Source organism: Musa acuminata, chromosome BXJ3-1 (assembly GCF_036884655.1).
Source record: "Musa acuminata AAA Group cultivar baxijiao chromosome BXJ3-1, Cavendish_Baxijiao_AAA, whole genome shotgun sequence".
NCBI lineage: Eukaryota > Viridiplantae > Streptophyta > Magnoliopsida > Zingiberales > Musaceae > Musa > Musa acuminata.
The window spans coordinates 100,662-116,453 of record NC_088349.1 but is presented as its reverse complement, the minus strand read 5'-3'; the positions used below and the strand labels follow the sequence as shown (position 1 = coordinate 116,453).

General features: G+C 40.6%; 3 protein-coding genes and 1 long non-coding RNA gene across 5 annotated transcripts; 2 read left to right on the top strand and 2 right to left on the bottom strand.

The window, feature by feature from the left end:
- Window positions 1–958: 958 nt before the first annotated feature.
- Window positions 959–2,648, top strand: LOC135629409 (brassinosteroid-responsive RING protein 1-like). The gene is made up of 2 exons (XM_065136720.1): window positions 959–1,731; window positions 1,889–2,648. Exon 1 carries the CDS (start codon window positions 974–976, stop codon window positions 1,709–1,711), a length of 738 nt encoding a protein of 245 aa, XP_064992792.1. The 5' UTR covers window positions 959–973; the 3' UTR covers window positions 1,712–1,731; window positions 1,889–2,648.
- A 141-nt stretch (window positions 2,649–2,789) lies between these two features.
- LOC135629408 (flavone O-methyltransferase 1-like) lies at window positions 2,790–4,913 on the bottom strand. The gene is made up of 4 exons (XM_065136719.1): window positions 4,352–4,913; window positions 3,963–4,273; window positions 3,814–3,878; window positions 2,790–3,238 (listed from the first exon to the last, which is right to left on the bottom strand). The coding sequence occupies exons 1-4, from the start codon at window positions 4,780–4,782 to the stop codon at window positions 2,942–2,944; spliced, it is 1,104 nt and encodes a 367-aa protein (XP_064992791.1). The 5' UTR covers window positions 4,783–4,913; the 3' UTR covers window positions 2,790–2,941.
- Window positions 3,343–3,807, bottom strand: LOC135629410 (uncharacterized). The gene is made up of 2 exons (XR_010493220.1): window positions 3,617–3,807; window positions 3,343–3,525 (listed from the first exon to the last, which is right to left on the bottom strand). It is a non-coding gene; the product is annotated as an uncharacterized LOC135629410 (long non-coding RNA).
- A 3,967-nt stretch (window positions 4,914–8,880) lies between the features above and the next one.
- Window positions 8,881–15,600, top strand: LOC135629088 (protein CCA1-like). Of its 2 annotated transcripts, XM_065136260.1 has the most exons (6): window positions 8,881–9,021; window positions 9,103–9,214; window positions 9,484–9,545; window positions 13,101–13,319; window positions 13,426–14,817; window positions 14,903–15,600. In XM_065136260.1, exons 1-6 carry the CDS (start codon window positions 8,980–8,982, stop codon window positions 15,254–15,256), a joined length of 2,181 nt encoding a protein of 726 aa, XP_064992332.1. In that variant the 5' UTR covers window positions 8,881–8,979; the 3' UTR covers window positions 15,257–15,600. The 2 variants fall into 2 exon arrangements, with proteins under 2 accessions (XP_064992332.1, XP_064992333.1); XM_065136261.1 differs by lacking the exon at window positions 8,881–9,021 and having other exon boundaries at window positions 9,112–9,214; window positions 9,465–9,545.
- The last annotated feature ends 192 nt before the right edge of the window (window positions 15,601–15,792 follow it).

Here is a 15,792-nt window from a genome sequence, read left to right as displayed (position 1 = left end):
GTTTTATTTAAGCTGTGCTTATAGTCACTTCTTGTAGCAGTAGAAGTTGGCTTTTTACCCATTTGATGTTCTTTTTGGATTTTTCTCTGGTTTATGTCAGATCTGAATTGTTGTACATTAAGAATGTAATTATTAGATGTGTTGCTATTTGAAATTGGAACAAATAAGAGGAGCATAATTACAAAATCATGGAATGCTTTGGTTTAAGATGTAGGCCTATTTAGTTTGTTCTACTGACATAGGTGCTGGATTAGTTGTTTCATTATTGGTTCATGATATGCATTAAATCATTTGCCCTTATTGTAAGGATTCCTTGTAACATAGAAATATGGCTATGTGCAATTTGAGGAACTGGTTTTTCTTGTTGACATTGAGACCTAAATCCCTAAATATAGGTGTAAATATCATTGCAAACTCAGCTGAGATGCCTTGAAATCTTTTTTCCCTTGTCTCCTTCCTGGGTGAGTGATGCTAGGGTTATTTGCTTGATCTGCAGCAGTTAGTTGTGTGCTTCAATTTGTTTCTTCACTTCCCCCAAGTTTCCTTAAATCAAAGAACTCAAAAGGAGATCTTTTATCATGTTTTCATTGTGTTGGTCATCTGTGGTCAAAGATTTGAGTTTCTCCACCCTCCTGCTTTCATTCTTTTAAAATCATATTTGTCTATGCTGTAGCTTTTGCAGACATTTTGTAAGTTAATTTTGGGATTCATGTCTCTTTATCACATCTTTTGTAATAATAGTATTAACACTCTGTGAATGAATGCATTCTTTGACTCTTATCAGCAGCAAAAACTTCCATGAGCACACCCTCCAAACGATGTATATTATTAAGCATAATCAAAGCTAAATCTCTAATGGCTGACATATTCAAACAAAATTTTGATAGATAATAATGAATTGCTGAGCATAAAATTCGAACACCATTAGTGAATCTGGTGATACGAATCTTATCAGACAATAGTGTTCTGCCACATGAACAGGAAATCTAGACAAAATCCAACACCCTGCTGTAGTCCAGGTTTGTCCATATCAGGAGAAAGGGCAGCATCAAGCATCACATGGCATGTCCCTCGCACGTACGCGCACACGCACACGTCCACGTGCACGTGCACGTGCTCGCAAGCCCACACGCACGTTGACGTGCCCCCACATCCGCCTCCCCCATTTATTACCCTCGACTCCCACCTCTCTTTTGCTTCCACCAACGCCACAGCCGCCGCCACCACCACCACCACTTCACCAGCTCTTTCCGCCATGGGCTTCCCCTCCGTCTGCTACACCGTCATCCTCCCTCGGCCCGTCGCCCTCGTCGTCCACCTCCTCGACCGCATCAAGCTCGCCGTCTCCATGGCCCTCTTCTGCCTCGGCCTCGCCTCCTCCCACGAGGACCACTTCCTCTTCCCCCTGCAGATTCCCGACTTCCTCCCCCCCTCGTCCCCGGCCCTTCCCATCCCCCCCTCCGCCATCAAGACCAGGCTTCCCGTCGTCAGGTTCTCCCGCTTCAGGATCGACGGACGCGACGCCGTCTGCTCCGTTTGCCTGGGGGCCTTGGAAGCCCGGCACGAGGTCAGGGAGCTCGGCAACTGCTCCCATGCCTTCCACAAGGGCTGCATCGATAAGTGGGTGGACGTCGGACAGGTCACCTGCCCGCTGTGCAGAGCTCAGCTACTGCCCAAGGAAAGGGAGGAGGACGCAGTGGCTGCCGACTGAGACTCGTCAGGGCACAGACGGTGGGTGGGTTAATCTTCTCTTGTTCTCCCTTTGATGAATCACAGTATGTCCGGTGCATCAAGAGTCCTATGTCCAGATTTGGTCTCCTATGTAAATGATCTCCAGATGAGAATGAAACCATCTTCTCCCGATGATCACGAGTCTTTTGTGTTTCAGGAGAAAGGGCGCCAAGTGATTCCACTCATCAATAATGTTGGTGATGAACTGTAGCTGATCATTCCAAAGAGTTTCATGTGCTGAGTCAAGAAATCAGAATCATTCCTCTTCCAAATCTTCTATCTGCTGCACTAGAAACAATGATCTAAATCTTAGCCAATTCAGACTTCATCATCTTTTTCCTTGTTCAGGACCTTCCTTTTCTGCTTTTTAACCTTTCTCTTTATCCTTTCCTTGTTCAGTAGGCTTGCAGTTTGCTTTAGAGCAAGGATATCTTTCAGGCAATTCACTTCCTTGATCAAGCATGATATGAACATGCAAGTGAAAACAGCTCAGGAGAGTCCATCATGGACAATCTCCTTTGGTGTCTGGACACCTCTACACATGAGGTTGGTGGATCTTAATGAGCCCCTTCAATGCCAAGAAAAAGGTCACATCTCAAGCTTCTTTTGCAGATGGCAGGCATATTAGTGTCAACCAAGGGCACTCACTATGGTTCTCTACTCTGACATATGCAAATATGAGTTTACCATATATATATATATATATGCCATTTTTTCTTTATTATTTATTTAATTTTTTCACAAAGATCTCATCTGAGGCAGCAGAATGATATCTATCTGATGTCATGTTGTGAGATCTTCAGAAATAGGGCACAGTTGAGCTCTTGGAAGGATTCTTCTCTTTCTTCTTCTTTGTGTATTTAAATCAAACAAACAAGATGAGGTTCCAATAAAAATATGGATGCATGCTCTGTCAATGTGGCAACTTCATTCAGTCTATACTCTATGCCATTCAAAGATGTTGGATGCAGAGTGTTCTCTTCTTCTTTCTGGATTTTAAACAGCAAAACAAACAAGATCAATTTCCAATAATAATATGTATGCATACTCTGACAATGTGGCAACATGATGCAGTCTATCCCATTCAAAGATCTTGGATACAGAATGCATGAACATACAACAGGAGGATGAGATCCATCATCTCTCTCAGCATTTTTGTTCTTGAGTTACATATAAGATGAGGCTCCAACCAAGCATGGCTTCTCATCATCTATTTTGTGAATTCTAGTGCCCAGGTATTGGCATACACATAAGTGGGTTTAAACCCTGAGAAGCCAGCTTGCTTTGCCAACTCCTCGAACTCCATTTCAGTTCTCTCTTTGCCTCCAGGATTGTGAGCCAACATGATGAGATCTACATGGCAAACACTCTGTGTTCTGAGACTTGGCTCTGGGACTACTGGAAGAACACATTCCACTGCTATCACCTTTCCATTCTCTGGCAAAGCCTTCCAACAGTTGTTCAATATCTTTGCACAACTCTCATCACTCCAGTCATGTAGGATCCACTGCAGTTTCAGTATAAAAACTGGATATTAGTTCATAAAATATGATTAGATGCATTTGTTTTCTGCATGCAAAGATTATTGATCTGTTTGCATCCATTTTTACATGTATCAATTTCCTTGATTCTTATTATTTGTATGAGAGTCTCTTTCTTTTCAGATTCTACAATTGTCTAATGACAATGAAACTAATGTATCACTCTAATCAAAAGTCCCAAGTCCACCCCTACTCATTAGAGTCATTAGACCAAGACCAACGTTGACTCTCCCCCCTGCCTTCACTTCTGTGCCTGTAATTATCAGAGCTTTAGTGAAATAAGGCACTTGGAATCCAAGAATGGTTGCAGTGGGAAACAGAGCAGTCTCATGATTAGATTATACCCTCTTGTTTCAGACATGGTGATCATGAATCTGAGAACAAGACCTTCGAAGTCCTAGTACGTTGACGGGTCTCTTGATGGAAACATTAATAGAAAGAATTCTTGGTTGAGTGCACACTCGAAGAACACATCTGAACAACATTTGATAGTTTTCAGGTGATTCTTCATGTCATTTTTAGTTCCAAGCATCTGACCAACCTTCATAAGAATGGCGTCTCCGCCGGGAACGCTCTCAAACATGTCGCCGCTGACATGATCCACGCCTGCAGCCAAAAGGATCCCGAGAATCTAAGCCAAGATCTAGACAAGATTAACCTGATTCAAGGACGTGGAGCTTGTTGTATGACCTGGCAAGGGCGGCGCGTCGGAGATGACATGAGGGAGGTCGTAGTTGACGCCCAGGATGTGAGGGTGCGTGGAGGTGATCATGTGCAGGGTGGCGCCGATGCCGCCGCCGACGTCGACGAGCACCTTGACGTCGTCGAAGCCGCGGTAGACCTGGAGGAACTTCTTGGTGATGACGATGGAGTGGCTTCTCATGCCCTCGTTGAACACCTTATTGAACCGCGGATCCGTGCCGTGGTACTCGAACGCCGTCATCCCGTAAGCCCTGTCGAAGGGGATGCCGCCCTCCAACACCGCCTCCTTCAAGTGGTACCTGCCGTCATTGCCACCGCCGGTTAGCAACCATGGACGAGGGAGAGGCGTCGCCGGAGTTGTTCCTGCAGTCGATTACCAGCTCTCCATGAGGACCTTGTCTTGGTTCATCAAGCCCAGGGCGGCGAAGGACACGCCGTCCTCGTTCCTGGTCAGGTACTTGCAGACGGGCGCGGCGCCGTACATGCGGCAAGGGCGGCCGTCGGGGCCGGCCTCGACGGCGCAGCTGACGATGCCGTAGGCGGCGAGGAGGCGGAGGATGCGGTCCACCATGGCGGCGGCCTGCGGGTTCGTGGTGGGCAGCTGGGCCGCAACGTCGGCGGGGCTGAGCCTGGCGCCGGGGCCGGCGCCGACGATGATCTCCAGGAGTTGGAGCTCGATGGCGGCCTTGAGGGTCATGGGGAGGACGGAGCTGCTCACCAGCTGCGCCGCGTGCATGCACGCCTCCTCGTCCTCCTCCGGGCTCAGTTGCAGCGCCGCCGCCGCCGCCGCCTTCTTCACGGATCCCATTGTTCGCGGTGGGAGTTGCAGGGGGTGCGATGAGTGATGGTGGTGGTGGTGGTGGTGGGGGAGGACGTGGGCACGCGACGCTGACTTATATGGCTCCGAGTGCTCGGCTATCGCATCAACGACGTGAGGACTGGGCATTCCGTGTGCGCCTTCGTTGCTTTGATCTGTCCACTCCGTGTCATGTCTTCTTTAGCTTTTGTTTTGTTCCCATTTTGCGCCACAATGTGTTCGATCAAATTACGGTGAGCTTTCTGAAGGTAAAAGAAACAAAAAAAAAACCAAAGCACAGAATTGAAAGTCCTGTGAAGAATCTGATAACATTGTTTATCTCATATCATCAACTTGTTAAGTTAAATGAAGCCATTAAGTAGGCTTGGTATCATCATCTAATGAATCAACTGAAATCACAATATCTCCTAACCTAACAAGCACACAATATGATGATTTGGTTGAATTGAACTTTATAGAAATTTTTTTACATGGTGAATAATATAATTGGTGTTCATGTGTTTGTCACCTTTAGATTTGGCTGTGATGAAGGTTGGTCCAAAGTGGACATCAAAGAAAGCAGGTTGGTGGTCCTTTTCACCCCATCTTGAAAGGAGGAGATTCTTCTTCATGTGGTAAGCAGTCTCTAGAGTTCTTGTTAGGTCATGCTGATGACCAACAGTTGACAACATGACATAATACTAAGATGTTACATTTTCCACATAATTTAGATGTTTAGATAGAGGAGAGGAGAGGAGTTGTCTCCTTTTGGAGACTTGCTGATGAAATAATATGTTCATGAAATCACAAAAAAAAATATTATTACTTTAGCCTAGAAGAATGAGGTTCATCTAATTCTTCTCATATATTATACCCCATTAGAAAAAGGAAAATGCTTCATTGTTTTCATACTCCTTTTTTTCACATCTGTGTCTTGCAGTGACCTAATACTACTCTCTACTTGTTTGTCTATCTTGAAGTGGGAGGTGGTGATCAAAGTTTTCATATATTAAAAAAAATACATCCAATGTTATCCCATAAGAATTACCAACATTTTTTTTATAATGCCAAAAGATACACTAAATTTTGGGATGATAAGAGGGAAAAATAGCATCCATTAATTGACAAATGTCACTTGCTATTAGGTGATGATAAGACAAAGAGTGGATACAATTATGGAGGAGAACACAAATGTCAAAATCATTTTTCCTGCTGCCTCATAAAGAAACCCAGCAATTCAGTGGGTTGGGAGTTATATGGTTACATCTTGATCTGAAAGATATCATCAATTTTCTTACAGTTTCAAGTCATTATTTCAATTGATGCTTCACCAAAGGGATATATATATATACATATGTATATATATATATATATACATATATATATACATATGTATATATATATGTATATATATATATATGTATATATATATATATGTATATATGTATATATATATGTATATATATATATATATATGTATATATGTATATATGTATATATATGTATATATATATGTATATATATATATATATGTATATATATATATTCTTTTTCTTCCATATGAAAATTTAGCTTATTGAAGGTGACATTTTCTTGTTGGAATCAGTCTTCTGCCTATTGATATTAACTATGTGATTTTTGAATTTTATTGTAAATTTAATTCAACATAGTTTATGACTATAATGGAGATATTTGTGCTAATATTTTCAGCTCTCCTCTATTTTGATAAACTTCACAAGTTTATTCTATGAATGGTAGTGCACCTTTCTCTCTCTCTCTCTCTCTCTCTCTCTCTCTCTCTCTCTCTCTCCATGAAGTAGCACTTTGCCTTCTTTTCATCTTGAAAAGTCCTTTAATTTATTTACTTTTACACTGATCAATAATTCTTTAGTGGAATATTCACCATTTCTAATCAGTGAGTATTGCAAGATTTCCAAATAATTATTTGACCCATGAGATAGATATATATGTCATTTCCATTAGCATGCATCCAACAGGATCTAGTAGAGTTAATTTTAAGTTAATATCCTTATTAGTCTCACTGACCATTTTATTTCTTAATTTTTCTTTTTAACCTTTTGACATCATACCTTTTCCTTTTTTTTCTACCCCTTCTATTTCTTTGTCCATCTTTATCTTAAAGTAATAAATAATTTAAAGATTACTAAGGAGGTTGAAAATTCAAAGTTGAAATATCCACAAAGAGGGTTTAAAGACCAACTAAACTATATTTATAAGTACAAATATGTGTTTTGGGAGGGATTAATATGAAAATTATTGAATTTTGAAGGAATACAATTTTGCATTAATATAGTGGATTTCACTACTTTTGCTATTATTTGTGAATCAGTAGTCAATCTCATAGCCTTTTAGAATCTTTTTTTTGTATATATATATACCTTTGCTTTTGCAAAGTGGAGAGTGGAAATTTCCAACCCACAATCAATTTTTGATTTGAAGTGGAAGGTGGTAGTGGTGGAGATTTTCTCTCACCTACTCCAACCTTAGTGGTGTGTAATGTTCCAAGCAAATATGAACAATAGTTGCTTACATGTTGACATCAACCATTATTAGAGTGTCAACCAATTCCTATCACTTCTTGATTTGGACTCCTCCCTAATAATAGAACCCAACTTACTTAATTCTCCAACCTCCACCATCTATATTATACTCTTAAATGAAAACATTTTAAATATTCTGATTTCTTTTTATTATAAGCTAAGAAAGAAATGGTTGTGAATTCAGAATTGTTTCACTCTCATTCAGTAAAATAGACTAAAAGATGAATAAATTATGAATTTGTAATATATATATATATATATATATATATATATATATATATATATATGAACTATGCCAGTGTGGCTGCACGGGCTTTGCACGTGACTCCATGGGCTGGACCAGCCCTTTGTTGGGTACAGTCCTCGTGGCAAAGCCCGGCCCAAGAAAAGAGACCCCGGTCCCACTACTGCGGGTCCCATTTGTGTTCCAACTAGCACGGGTGTGAAAATATGTATCACTCATAGCTTTGAATATATATATATATATATATATATATATATATATATATATATATATATATATATATATATAAGAATTTATAAGGTAAATATGTAATTTCCGATAAAATTAAAAGAAAGGCAAAGAGAAGGACTAAAACGTGGCGGATAAGAGGGGGCGAAGTGCAGGAAAACGCCACGTCGCACTGGCCGTGGGCCCGGCATCAGACGACGTGGCGGATGCGCTTTCTCCCGGCAGCCTAAAGTTGCTCCTACGATCTCCGTCCGCACACTACGACTCGTTACCACCGTGCGAGCGTCCTCACGGCTTGGCCGGTTCCATGCGACCGTCAATCCGCCCGTCCACATCTCCCACCGCCAGCAGATTGTTATCCCGCATATAAAATATATGCGTAGTTCGTACGAAAAGGCTTGTGTCTCTCGCTCTCGTGGATCAAAAAGCGCACCCCGAGCTCGGATCCAGCAGATGCAACTTTACACGTGGCGGCATCTCTCTCTCTCTCCGCCCACTCCCAGACTCAAATAAATAAATTAACTAAAAATTAAAATTAAAATATAAAGCTCGGCGCTCTCCACCTCTGTTAATAATAATAATAATAATAATAATAATTTCTCGCGGGAGGCGAAGGAAGCCACAAGAAATGTTCGTGGCTGAGATTTCCTCCCCGCGTCGAGAAAGCTGAGGCCGCCTCCGCCTCCGCCTCCGCCTCCGCCCGCTTCTCCCTTCTCCGGCTCGACGTTGCCGTCCAGCTCCTCTGCTCTTCGATTTGAAGAGCAATAGCATCTCCCTCCTCTCCGATCCCTTCTTCCTCTGCTCCTGACAGATCTCGCCTCCGATTCAGCTCTGAGATGTTCAAGAGGCAGTAGGAAGATGAGTCGCTGGCGCTTGTGATGCCTCCCTCTGGTGGCGTAAGGCGGATTCGAGTCTCTTTAGGGTTTCGGTCTTCGATCTCTCAGGTGCTACTTGTTTCTATGATGGATTGGATGGAACCGATCTATGATTTTGTGGGTTCTTGAGTCTCGTCTCTCGTTGGGTGATGGTGATGCAGACTTCAGCGGGTTATGAGGTACTTCGTGCGCCGAATTGAGCGCCTGGTTGGAGATGTGGAGGGGGGTTTTGTGCTGTTCGTGGACGACTTGAAGTCTAGCTGATCCGCGTCTAGTTGAACTTGAACTTGAGATTAGGGCGATGGAAGGGAATTCTTCCGGAGACGAGATGGTTGTCGTGAAGGTCTCATGTCCTCCTCTGCATCACTTGTTGTTTCTTGGTCTAGTTCCGGTGCTTAAAAGGGTTCGTTCCGTTCCGATGCAGACGAGGAAGCCTTATACCATTACCAAGCAAAGGGAGAAGTGGACCGAGGAGGAGCACAACCGCTTTCTCGAAGCTCTGAAGCTGTACGGGAGGGCTTGGCAGCGCATCGAAGGTTTGTTGATTTAACTCAACTCGTGCTTTACTTAAACCCAGTCAACCATGCTCTTTCAATCAAATAGGTACTTCTCTCAAAGATTTAGTTTGAGAAGTTGAGTTCTTGGCAGACATGGTAGAACTTGTCCTGGTACAAGGAGTCTTCTGAGCAAGACAGTGTACCGCCTGAATTGTTCGATAGTAAAGATTCCTGATTTGTCGGAACACAGTAAAGTCACTTGTTTTAATCGTACTTATCATCTTGTTAGTTTGTGATGCTTGTGACAGACCATATTGGTACAAAGACAGCTGTTCAGATTAGAAGCCATGCACAAAAGTTCTTCACCAAGGTCAGTTGTTCTTTTGTAGAAATTCAGATATGGAGCTCTACCAACTAAACATATGATGCTAGAAATTAACTATTAGAATCTTTTTTTATATTGTTTTGAGGCTATCTTTACTGACTGATACAATTTGTTCGCTAATTGTGCCTGTGTATTTGTCACACGTGTGTAACATAGTCTCAAGAAATGTTTTTCTATAATGAACCATAATTTACAGCATAAGACTTTGTAACCAAGTTTGATTAGGTTCTGAGTTCATGGCTCGGTGGTGGATAACAAAGGTTTATTTTGTATTTGGCCTTTACTACAATATGACTCTGGCATATTATTTTAGTGATGGAAATAAGGACACAAATGGTTTCTTGCAGAAATAAATTCGGAGAATCACTACCAAAATATCCATCACCTGCAGAAGTATTTCTAGAGAACCACCGAAAGATATTTATCATCTACAGCCCTTGAGATATCATATTCTGCTTGTCTTCTTAAATTCTCACACAATTAATTTGCCATATCCTATCAGGTTTAGATCCATCAGTCTCTATGTTGTTGCTAAATTTCTCCTATGCATGAGTGAGAATTTCAAAATAATGTCTCTTTTAAGAACCACAACAAACAGTGTGGATTTGAAAGGTAAAGTTTTGAAAATACTCTTATTACTGAGCTATCTTGGTATCCAAGACCAGATCTAAACTGATAGCACCTGTCCCCTTCACTCGTTTTATTTTTTTCCCCCCCCTCTTTCGAGACAAAAACAGGAAATCTTGTAAATCTTTATTTCATTAAGATGATGAAATTAGAAAAAAAATAGAAGGGTGAATACGTGGCTGGGAATGATAGATGAAAGATGATAAATCTAAACATCCAGCCAGAGAAGTAAGATAGGTTTCTTTAATGAATTAAAAATATTTAATTACATGGAGTGCCTCTTCAGAATGTCTAGCTTCAGATAGGTGAACCATCTGATAGCAGCTTGGATGTCTCCATAAGGATTTCTGTGTCCCCTTCCTCCCAAAGGGACCACCATAAGGAAACAGATTATCCTTAAAAAAAGAAAATTCTAGGATTCTTCTTTTCCTACTGGTGCCTTGGCTAGGAATAGTTAAGAGATGTTTTATAAAACGAATAGGATGAATCCGGTGCACATGACCCCACCAGTATGGGGTTTATAGAGAGGCAATCTACCTTACTCTTCTTTTTTTATTCATAAATTCACCTGAGTGAATGTGATTACTAAGACAAATCTACATGAGGAATTTAGTCTTATAATACATGGATATGTCCCGAGAAGCATAAAAAATGGGCATAGGGTGGCCATTCTCACCCGCATTGACAATGGCAGAATGTCTTTTTGTTAATATATTTGGTATATAAACCTGAAATGTCTCTAATCATGTGATGTCTGTATTTCGGACCTTGTGTAACAACAGAAAAGAGAAAAGAAATCCTGAGACGGATGAGTCAGGATGGACCATAATTCAATGGGTAATATGAATTTTCTTATTTAGAAAGAAAAAGTGAAAATGTACCATCAAACTGGGTTAGAGAATCTATACATTATATAAGTATCATTCAAATGATCATATGAGTTTATCATTGTGGGTTCTGTGAAAAACGTCTGAATATGGCTCAATTTATTTGTTGGCATAAAAAATTAGAGCTTCTGTGTAATGGCAGACTAAACATGGTTTCTCGAGCAGTGTAAGGAAGGAATTGTAGGAAAAAGCCATGATGCCCCTAATAGGCTCAGTTTGAGATAATACAAAAGTGATTAAACTTAATTTTTTTTTGCTTATTCTGAATTGAGCTTCCATCAACCTGGTCGAACAATTTAAATTGATTTTCCATAATCAATCCAAAGGCTTACTTAAACTCAAGATTGACCTTGAATATGTCTTTTCAAAGAGTGGCAGTGACTTCAGATGAAACATATTCCCGATTGGCATCAGACAACATAACTTATTCTGCACTGATCTAGTTTTCAAAACCTGTCCAGAAGAAACATTCATGTTGTTATGATCTAGGATCTATGTGATCAATTCTTGACACTACATTGAAGGATGCTACATGTAAGGATAGCAGAGATTTGAAGCAGGTGCTCATTGCAGGTATTATGAGGTGATAAATTTTCTGCCAAATTTGGCTGGATGATTTTGTAAAGGTACCATATTTTGGACAATAACAATTAAGTTTTAGTCCATTACGACACTAGAACTAAAATGACATTGAGATCATTGTGCTTCTAACATTGCATAGAGAGAATCTGATTTGTGGCAAAAATGGCAGGTTTTAATGTATGGTAATGTATGGACCATGGTGTTATTGTTAGCCTATACTGGTGACTTGATAGCATAAATCAATTGGTTTTTCGGGATCCATAGACTGATATACTAAATGTAGACTTTATTAATCCAGACTGGTGTAAACTTTTTTATTCAGATAGAATAAATCTGGGTACAGATTAAAGGGGAAAACATGAGGATCGATAATCTCTCCTCACATCAGGAATCTTAATCAACTTACCTTGATAAATAGAAGTATACAAGAACAAAAACTGCAGACAGAACAAAATGTTGGTAGGCCATCCCTATGAAAGAACCCTTCTTTGTTAGGATATTGGTGCACGGCCCAGCGTAAACAGAAGCATGGGTAGGTCAAACTTTTGGATTTTGAAGTATTTTTATTAGTTGGACATTCTAAACTAGGTCTAATTTGCTGCACATTGGCATGATAACAATTCAACTGATATTTCCTTAAGCATTAGAGACTGAGGTTGATTCTAAGCTGGCAATTTTACTAGATAGCCAAGATGAAAATTAAGAAACTTTGTCTTCTTTCTTATATCGCAGTCAACTTATAAGTGACCTAGACAAGAAAAAAATTTCCTTCAGAAGGCAAAAGGGATCTCTTTATAGTGTCGTGAAAGGATTTTCTCCTTCCTCTCTGTTGCGTCAGTAAATTTTGGCTACCAAAGAGGGTAACATCATGATCTTAGAATAATGTTGTACAGGAGTGCTACATTGTATTTCAACCTAGTAAATTTGTGCCCAACAACATGGAGTTCTTTCTGGAGCATCTGAAACCTATGTTATGTGATTTATCTTTGAATCAGAAATGAAGTGATCGATCATGGAATTACAAGGCCGAGTTAAGCTTTAAATAATTTGAGGTAATTGTTTAAGTCAGCATTAAAGCCCTATGAATTTTTAATGAATTGAAGGCAGCCGAATAGCAAAGGACAAAACCATTGTGAACCTAGATGGTTAAAGGGATCTAGCTAGGAGGGCGGATACATATAAAGAATCTTAGTTTCTACTGTGATAAAGTGTTGTGAGGTTCATTTGGTAAATAAACAATTATCAAATGTTATTTTAGCACCCTAGTAAAACTTTTGTGCAATTCGTGGAACTGAAAGATGGTAATGCATGAACAAGTATTAGCTGTGGTCGCTAATTTCTGTTTGGAATAACTTTCTCTTTATCAGCAGGGACCTAATAATTTGTTACAAAATAGTTAATTCCAATTGTACTGTATATGCTTAAAAGTAAAGTTCAATTACAGCTTGAAAAGGAAGCTCTTGAGAAAGGTATTCCCGTAGGACAATCTCATGACATCGATATCCCTCCTCCGAGACCTAAAAGGAAGCCAAGCAGTCCATATCCACGAAAGTCGAGCACATGCTGTCTCACTCCTGGTGAAACAATAAATGGGAAATCATCAAGATCAATGTTCCTTGGCGCAAATAAAGTAGTGGACATCAAAAGTGGTGCACCACAAGAGGTAAATAAATACAAGTGAACACACTTGTTTTTCATATCTGCTACAAGAATTGTGCTATTTTCTACTATTCACAAAAAAATTTATATTAGTTAGCTGCTTTGACCAGAAATTCACAGCAACACAGAAGTTGCAGAATGAAGAGATCTCAGAACCTAGTCAGTCAGAAGTTCTTAATGTCTTTCAAGATGCTTTATCTACTTCCATCTCTTCTGTAAACAAGAGCTCTTCGAACCATAGCAAATACATGGAAATCCTTCCCACAGATGAGAAAGTGGATGATAAGATTGCAAGCAGCAAATCCTCAGCACCTCATGAAGTGGACAAGGAGCTAAAGAAAAATGGCAAAGCTTTTATTGGACAGGAAACAGAGGGAGTCCAAGGAAACTGTACAAAGCCGCATATCAATTTGGCTCTAGACAAGGGTGAAAGCGCATCAAAGCTTCACGGTTTAACATCAAAGGATTCTGTAAAAGGTGATCAAACCCAACCAAGGCATACAATGGGCAGAAATGGTGCAAGAAACATGCACACTGAAGATTCAGATGGTCAGAACCCTACTTCAGTAACTGGCCAAGTCGAAGGGCACGCAAATGATATCTCATCCATGAACCCTGAAGCATCTGCTATACCAGTCCAGAACATATCAAGAGTTAATTCTATGCATCACCCATTTCCAGCCTTCGCACCTTTTACCCACTTCCATAGCAGTCAAGATGCTTATAGGTCATTCCTAAACATCTCATCCACATTTTCAAGTTTTATTCTTTCTACATTATTACAGAATCCAGCGGTTCATGCCGCAGCAAGACTAGCAGCATCTTCCTGTCCATCCGCAGAGGTGGAGGCCTCCCTTCAGTCAACCCCTGTATTCATGGCTGGAGAAAGGCATATAAATCCAGCTCCAGGCCTAGAGGCAATTGCTGCTGTCACAGTTGCAGCTGCTGCTGCATGGTGGAAAGCTCATGGCCTCTTACCTTGGTTCCCTCCTGCTGCTTTTGCGTTTTCTCCTCCGAACACAACCACCATTCCATCAGCAGACACAGCCCAACTTCATAGTCATGGTTGCACCCTCGAGAAACCTTTGGCAGAAGACCAGCAAATTGGAAAACAAAATCTTTATGAGGATCTAAAACCTCCTCGTCACTCTTCTAAGTCGTTGTCACTGTCATTATCATCATCAGACTCCCATGACAGTGGAAGAGGTAAGAACTCAAGTGAGCTTGAAGACAGTACGTCCAACAAGTTCAAACCATTAGTAGCCAGTGGATTTGATGATTCAGATAACCCAAGGAATAAGAAGAAACAGGATCGTTCCTCTTGTGGATCAAACACGCCATCCAGCAGCGAAGTAGAAACAGACAATGTAGGGAAACATGAGAAAGTAAACGATGAGGCTAAAGAAGCTTATTTCAACAATTCTGCAGCTTGTGAGACCAATCAATGCAGGTTCAGAAGTAGTGGACACATGAACGAATCATGGAAGGCGGTCTCCGAAGATGTTAGAATATGAAGTTTTCCTTTTGAATTTATTATGACATTTTCGCACTCATCATAACATCTCTAATTAATCTTGTTTTTGTTAGGGTCGGCTTGCCTTCCAACAACTCTTCAAAAGAGAAGTATTGCCACAAAGCTTTCCTCCTCCACTTGACATAGCAGCAGCAACTACAATCAAGAAAGGGGAAACTAGCAAATTACTGGTTGATCTTAACAAGAATATATGCTCGGCGACCGATTTCAATCATCTTCATGGTCACACAAAGGAAGAAGTATGTATAAGAAGCAAAGACAGAATAACACATGGAAAGCTCAAGTTCCATCAAACAGGATTTAAGCCATACAAAAGGTGTTCGGTGGAAGCCAAGGAGCACAGAGCAGCAGCAGAGGAAAATAATGGCAAGAAGAAGATGCGTCTGCAAGGGGAAGCCTCGACCTGACCTGATGGCATCCGTACGAATAGCGTGTGCTTGATGTTATTTCCCTTGGCATCTACAATTCATTTCAGAACTACATGAGACTTCGCCTACAATCAAAACTTTCCAACTTAAATCGATCAACTAGCCTCTTTGTGTAAGGTAAACTTGATTACAAGCTCATGTTATCGGTTAGACCAATCTGTGACACTCTGTATAGGGTCTGAGTGCATTAACTTCTTGGTCATGTCATCATGGAATACTACTTGATGATTTTTGACGGATTATCAAACCCACATGTATTCTCAGTGAAAGATCACTACTTTTATCCAGGAGACAACATTTCAGCTTAAAAGGCTGTGTGGATTTGGGAGTGATTGATCCAAGCTGTGCTTCTTGAACTATGGCATCATGGCCATGTATGTATGTATGGCATCATGATCATACATACATACATACATACATACATACATACATACATACATAAGAGAACCAAGACAGTTTTCCTTTGGAACTTGAAGTAGACCTCAAAATGTCTTCAGGTTGAAAATGGGAAAGGC

Coding starts and splice junctions, on each gene's coding strand:
- LOC135629409 (XM_065136720.1), top strand. CDS start 974: ATGAACAGGAAATCTAGACAAAATCCAACACCCTGCTGTAGTCCAGGT.
- LOC135629088 (XM_065136260.1), top strand. CDS start 8,980: ATGGAAGGGAATTCTTCCGGAGACGAGATGGTTGTCGTGAAG. Junction 9,022..9,102: donor ACGAGATGGTTGTCGTGAAG/GTCTCATGTCCT, acceptor GTTCCGATGCAG/ACGAGGAAGCCTTATACCAT. Junction 9,546..13,100: donor CACAAAAGTTCTTCACCAAG/GTCAGTTGTTCT, acceptor GTTCAATTACAG/CTTGAAAAGGAAGCTCTTGA.
- LOC135629408 (XM_065136719.1), bottom strand. CDS start 4,782: ATGGGATCCGTGAAGAAGGCGGCGGCGGCGGCGGCGCTGCAACTGAGC. Junction 4,274..4,351: donor AAGGTCCTCATGGAGAGCTG/GTAATCGACTGC, acceptor CAATGACGGCAG/GTACCACTTGAAGGAGGCGG. Junction 3,879..3,962: donor CGACGCGCCGCCCTTGCCAG/GTCATACAACAA, acceptor TTTTGGCTGCAG/GCGTGGATCATGTCAGCGGC.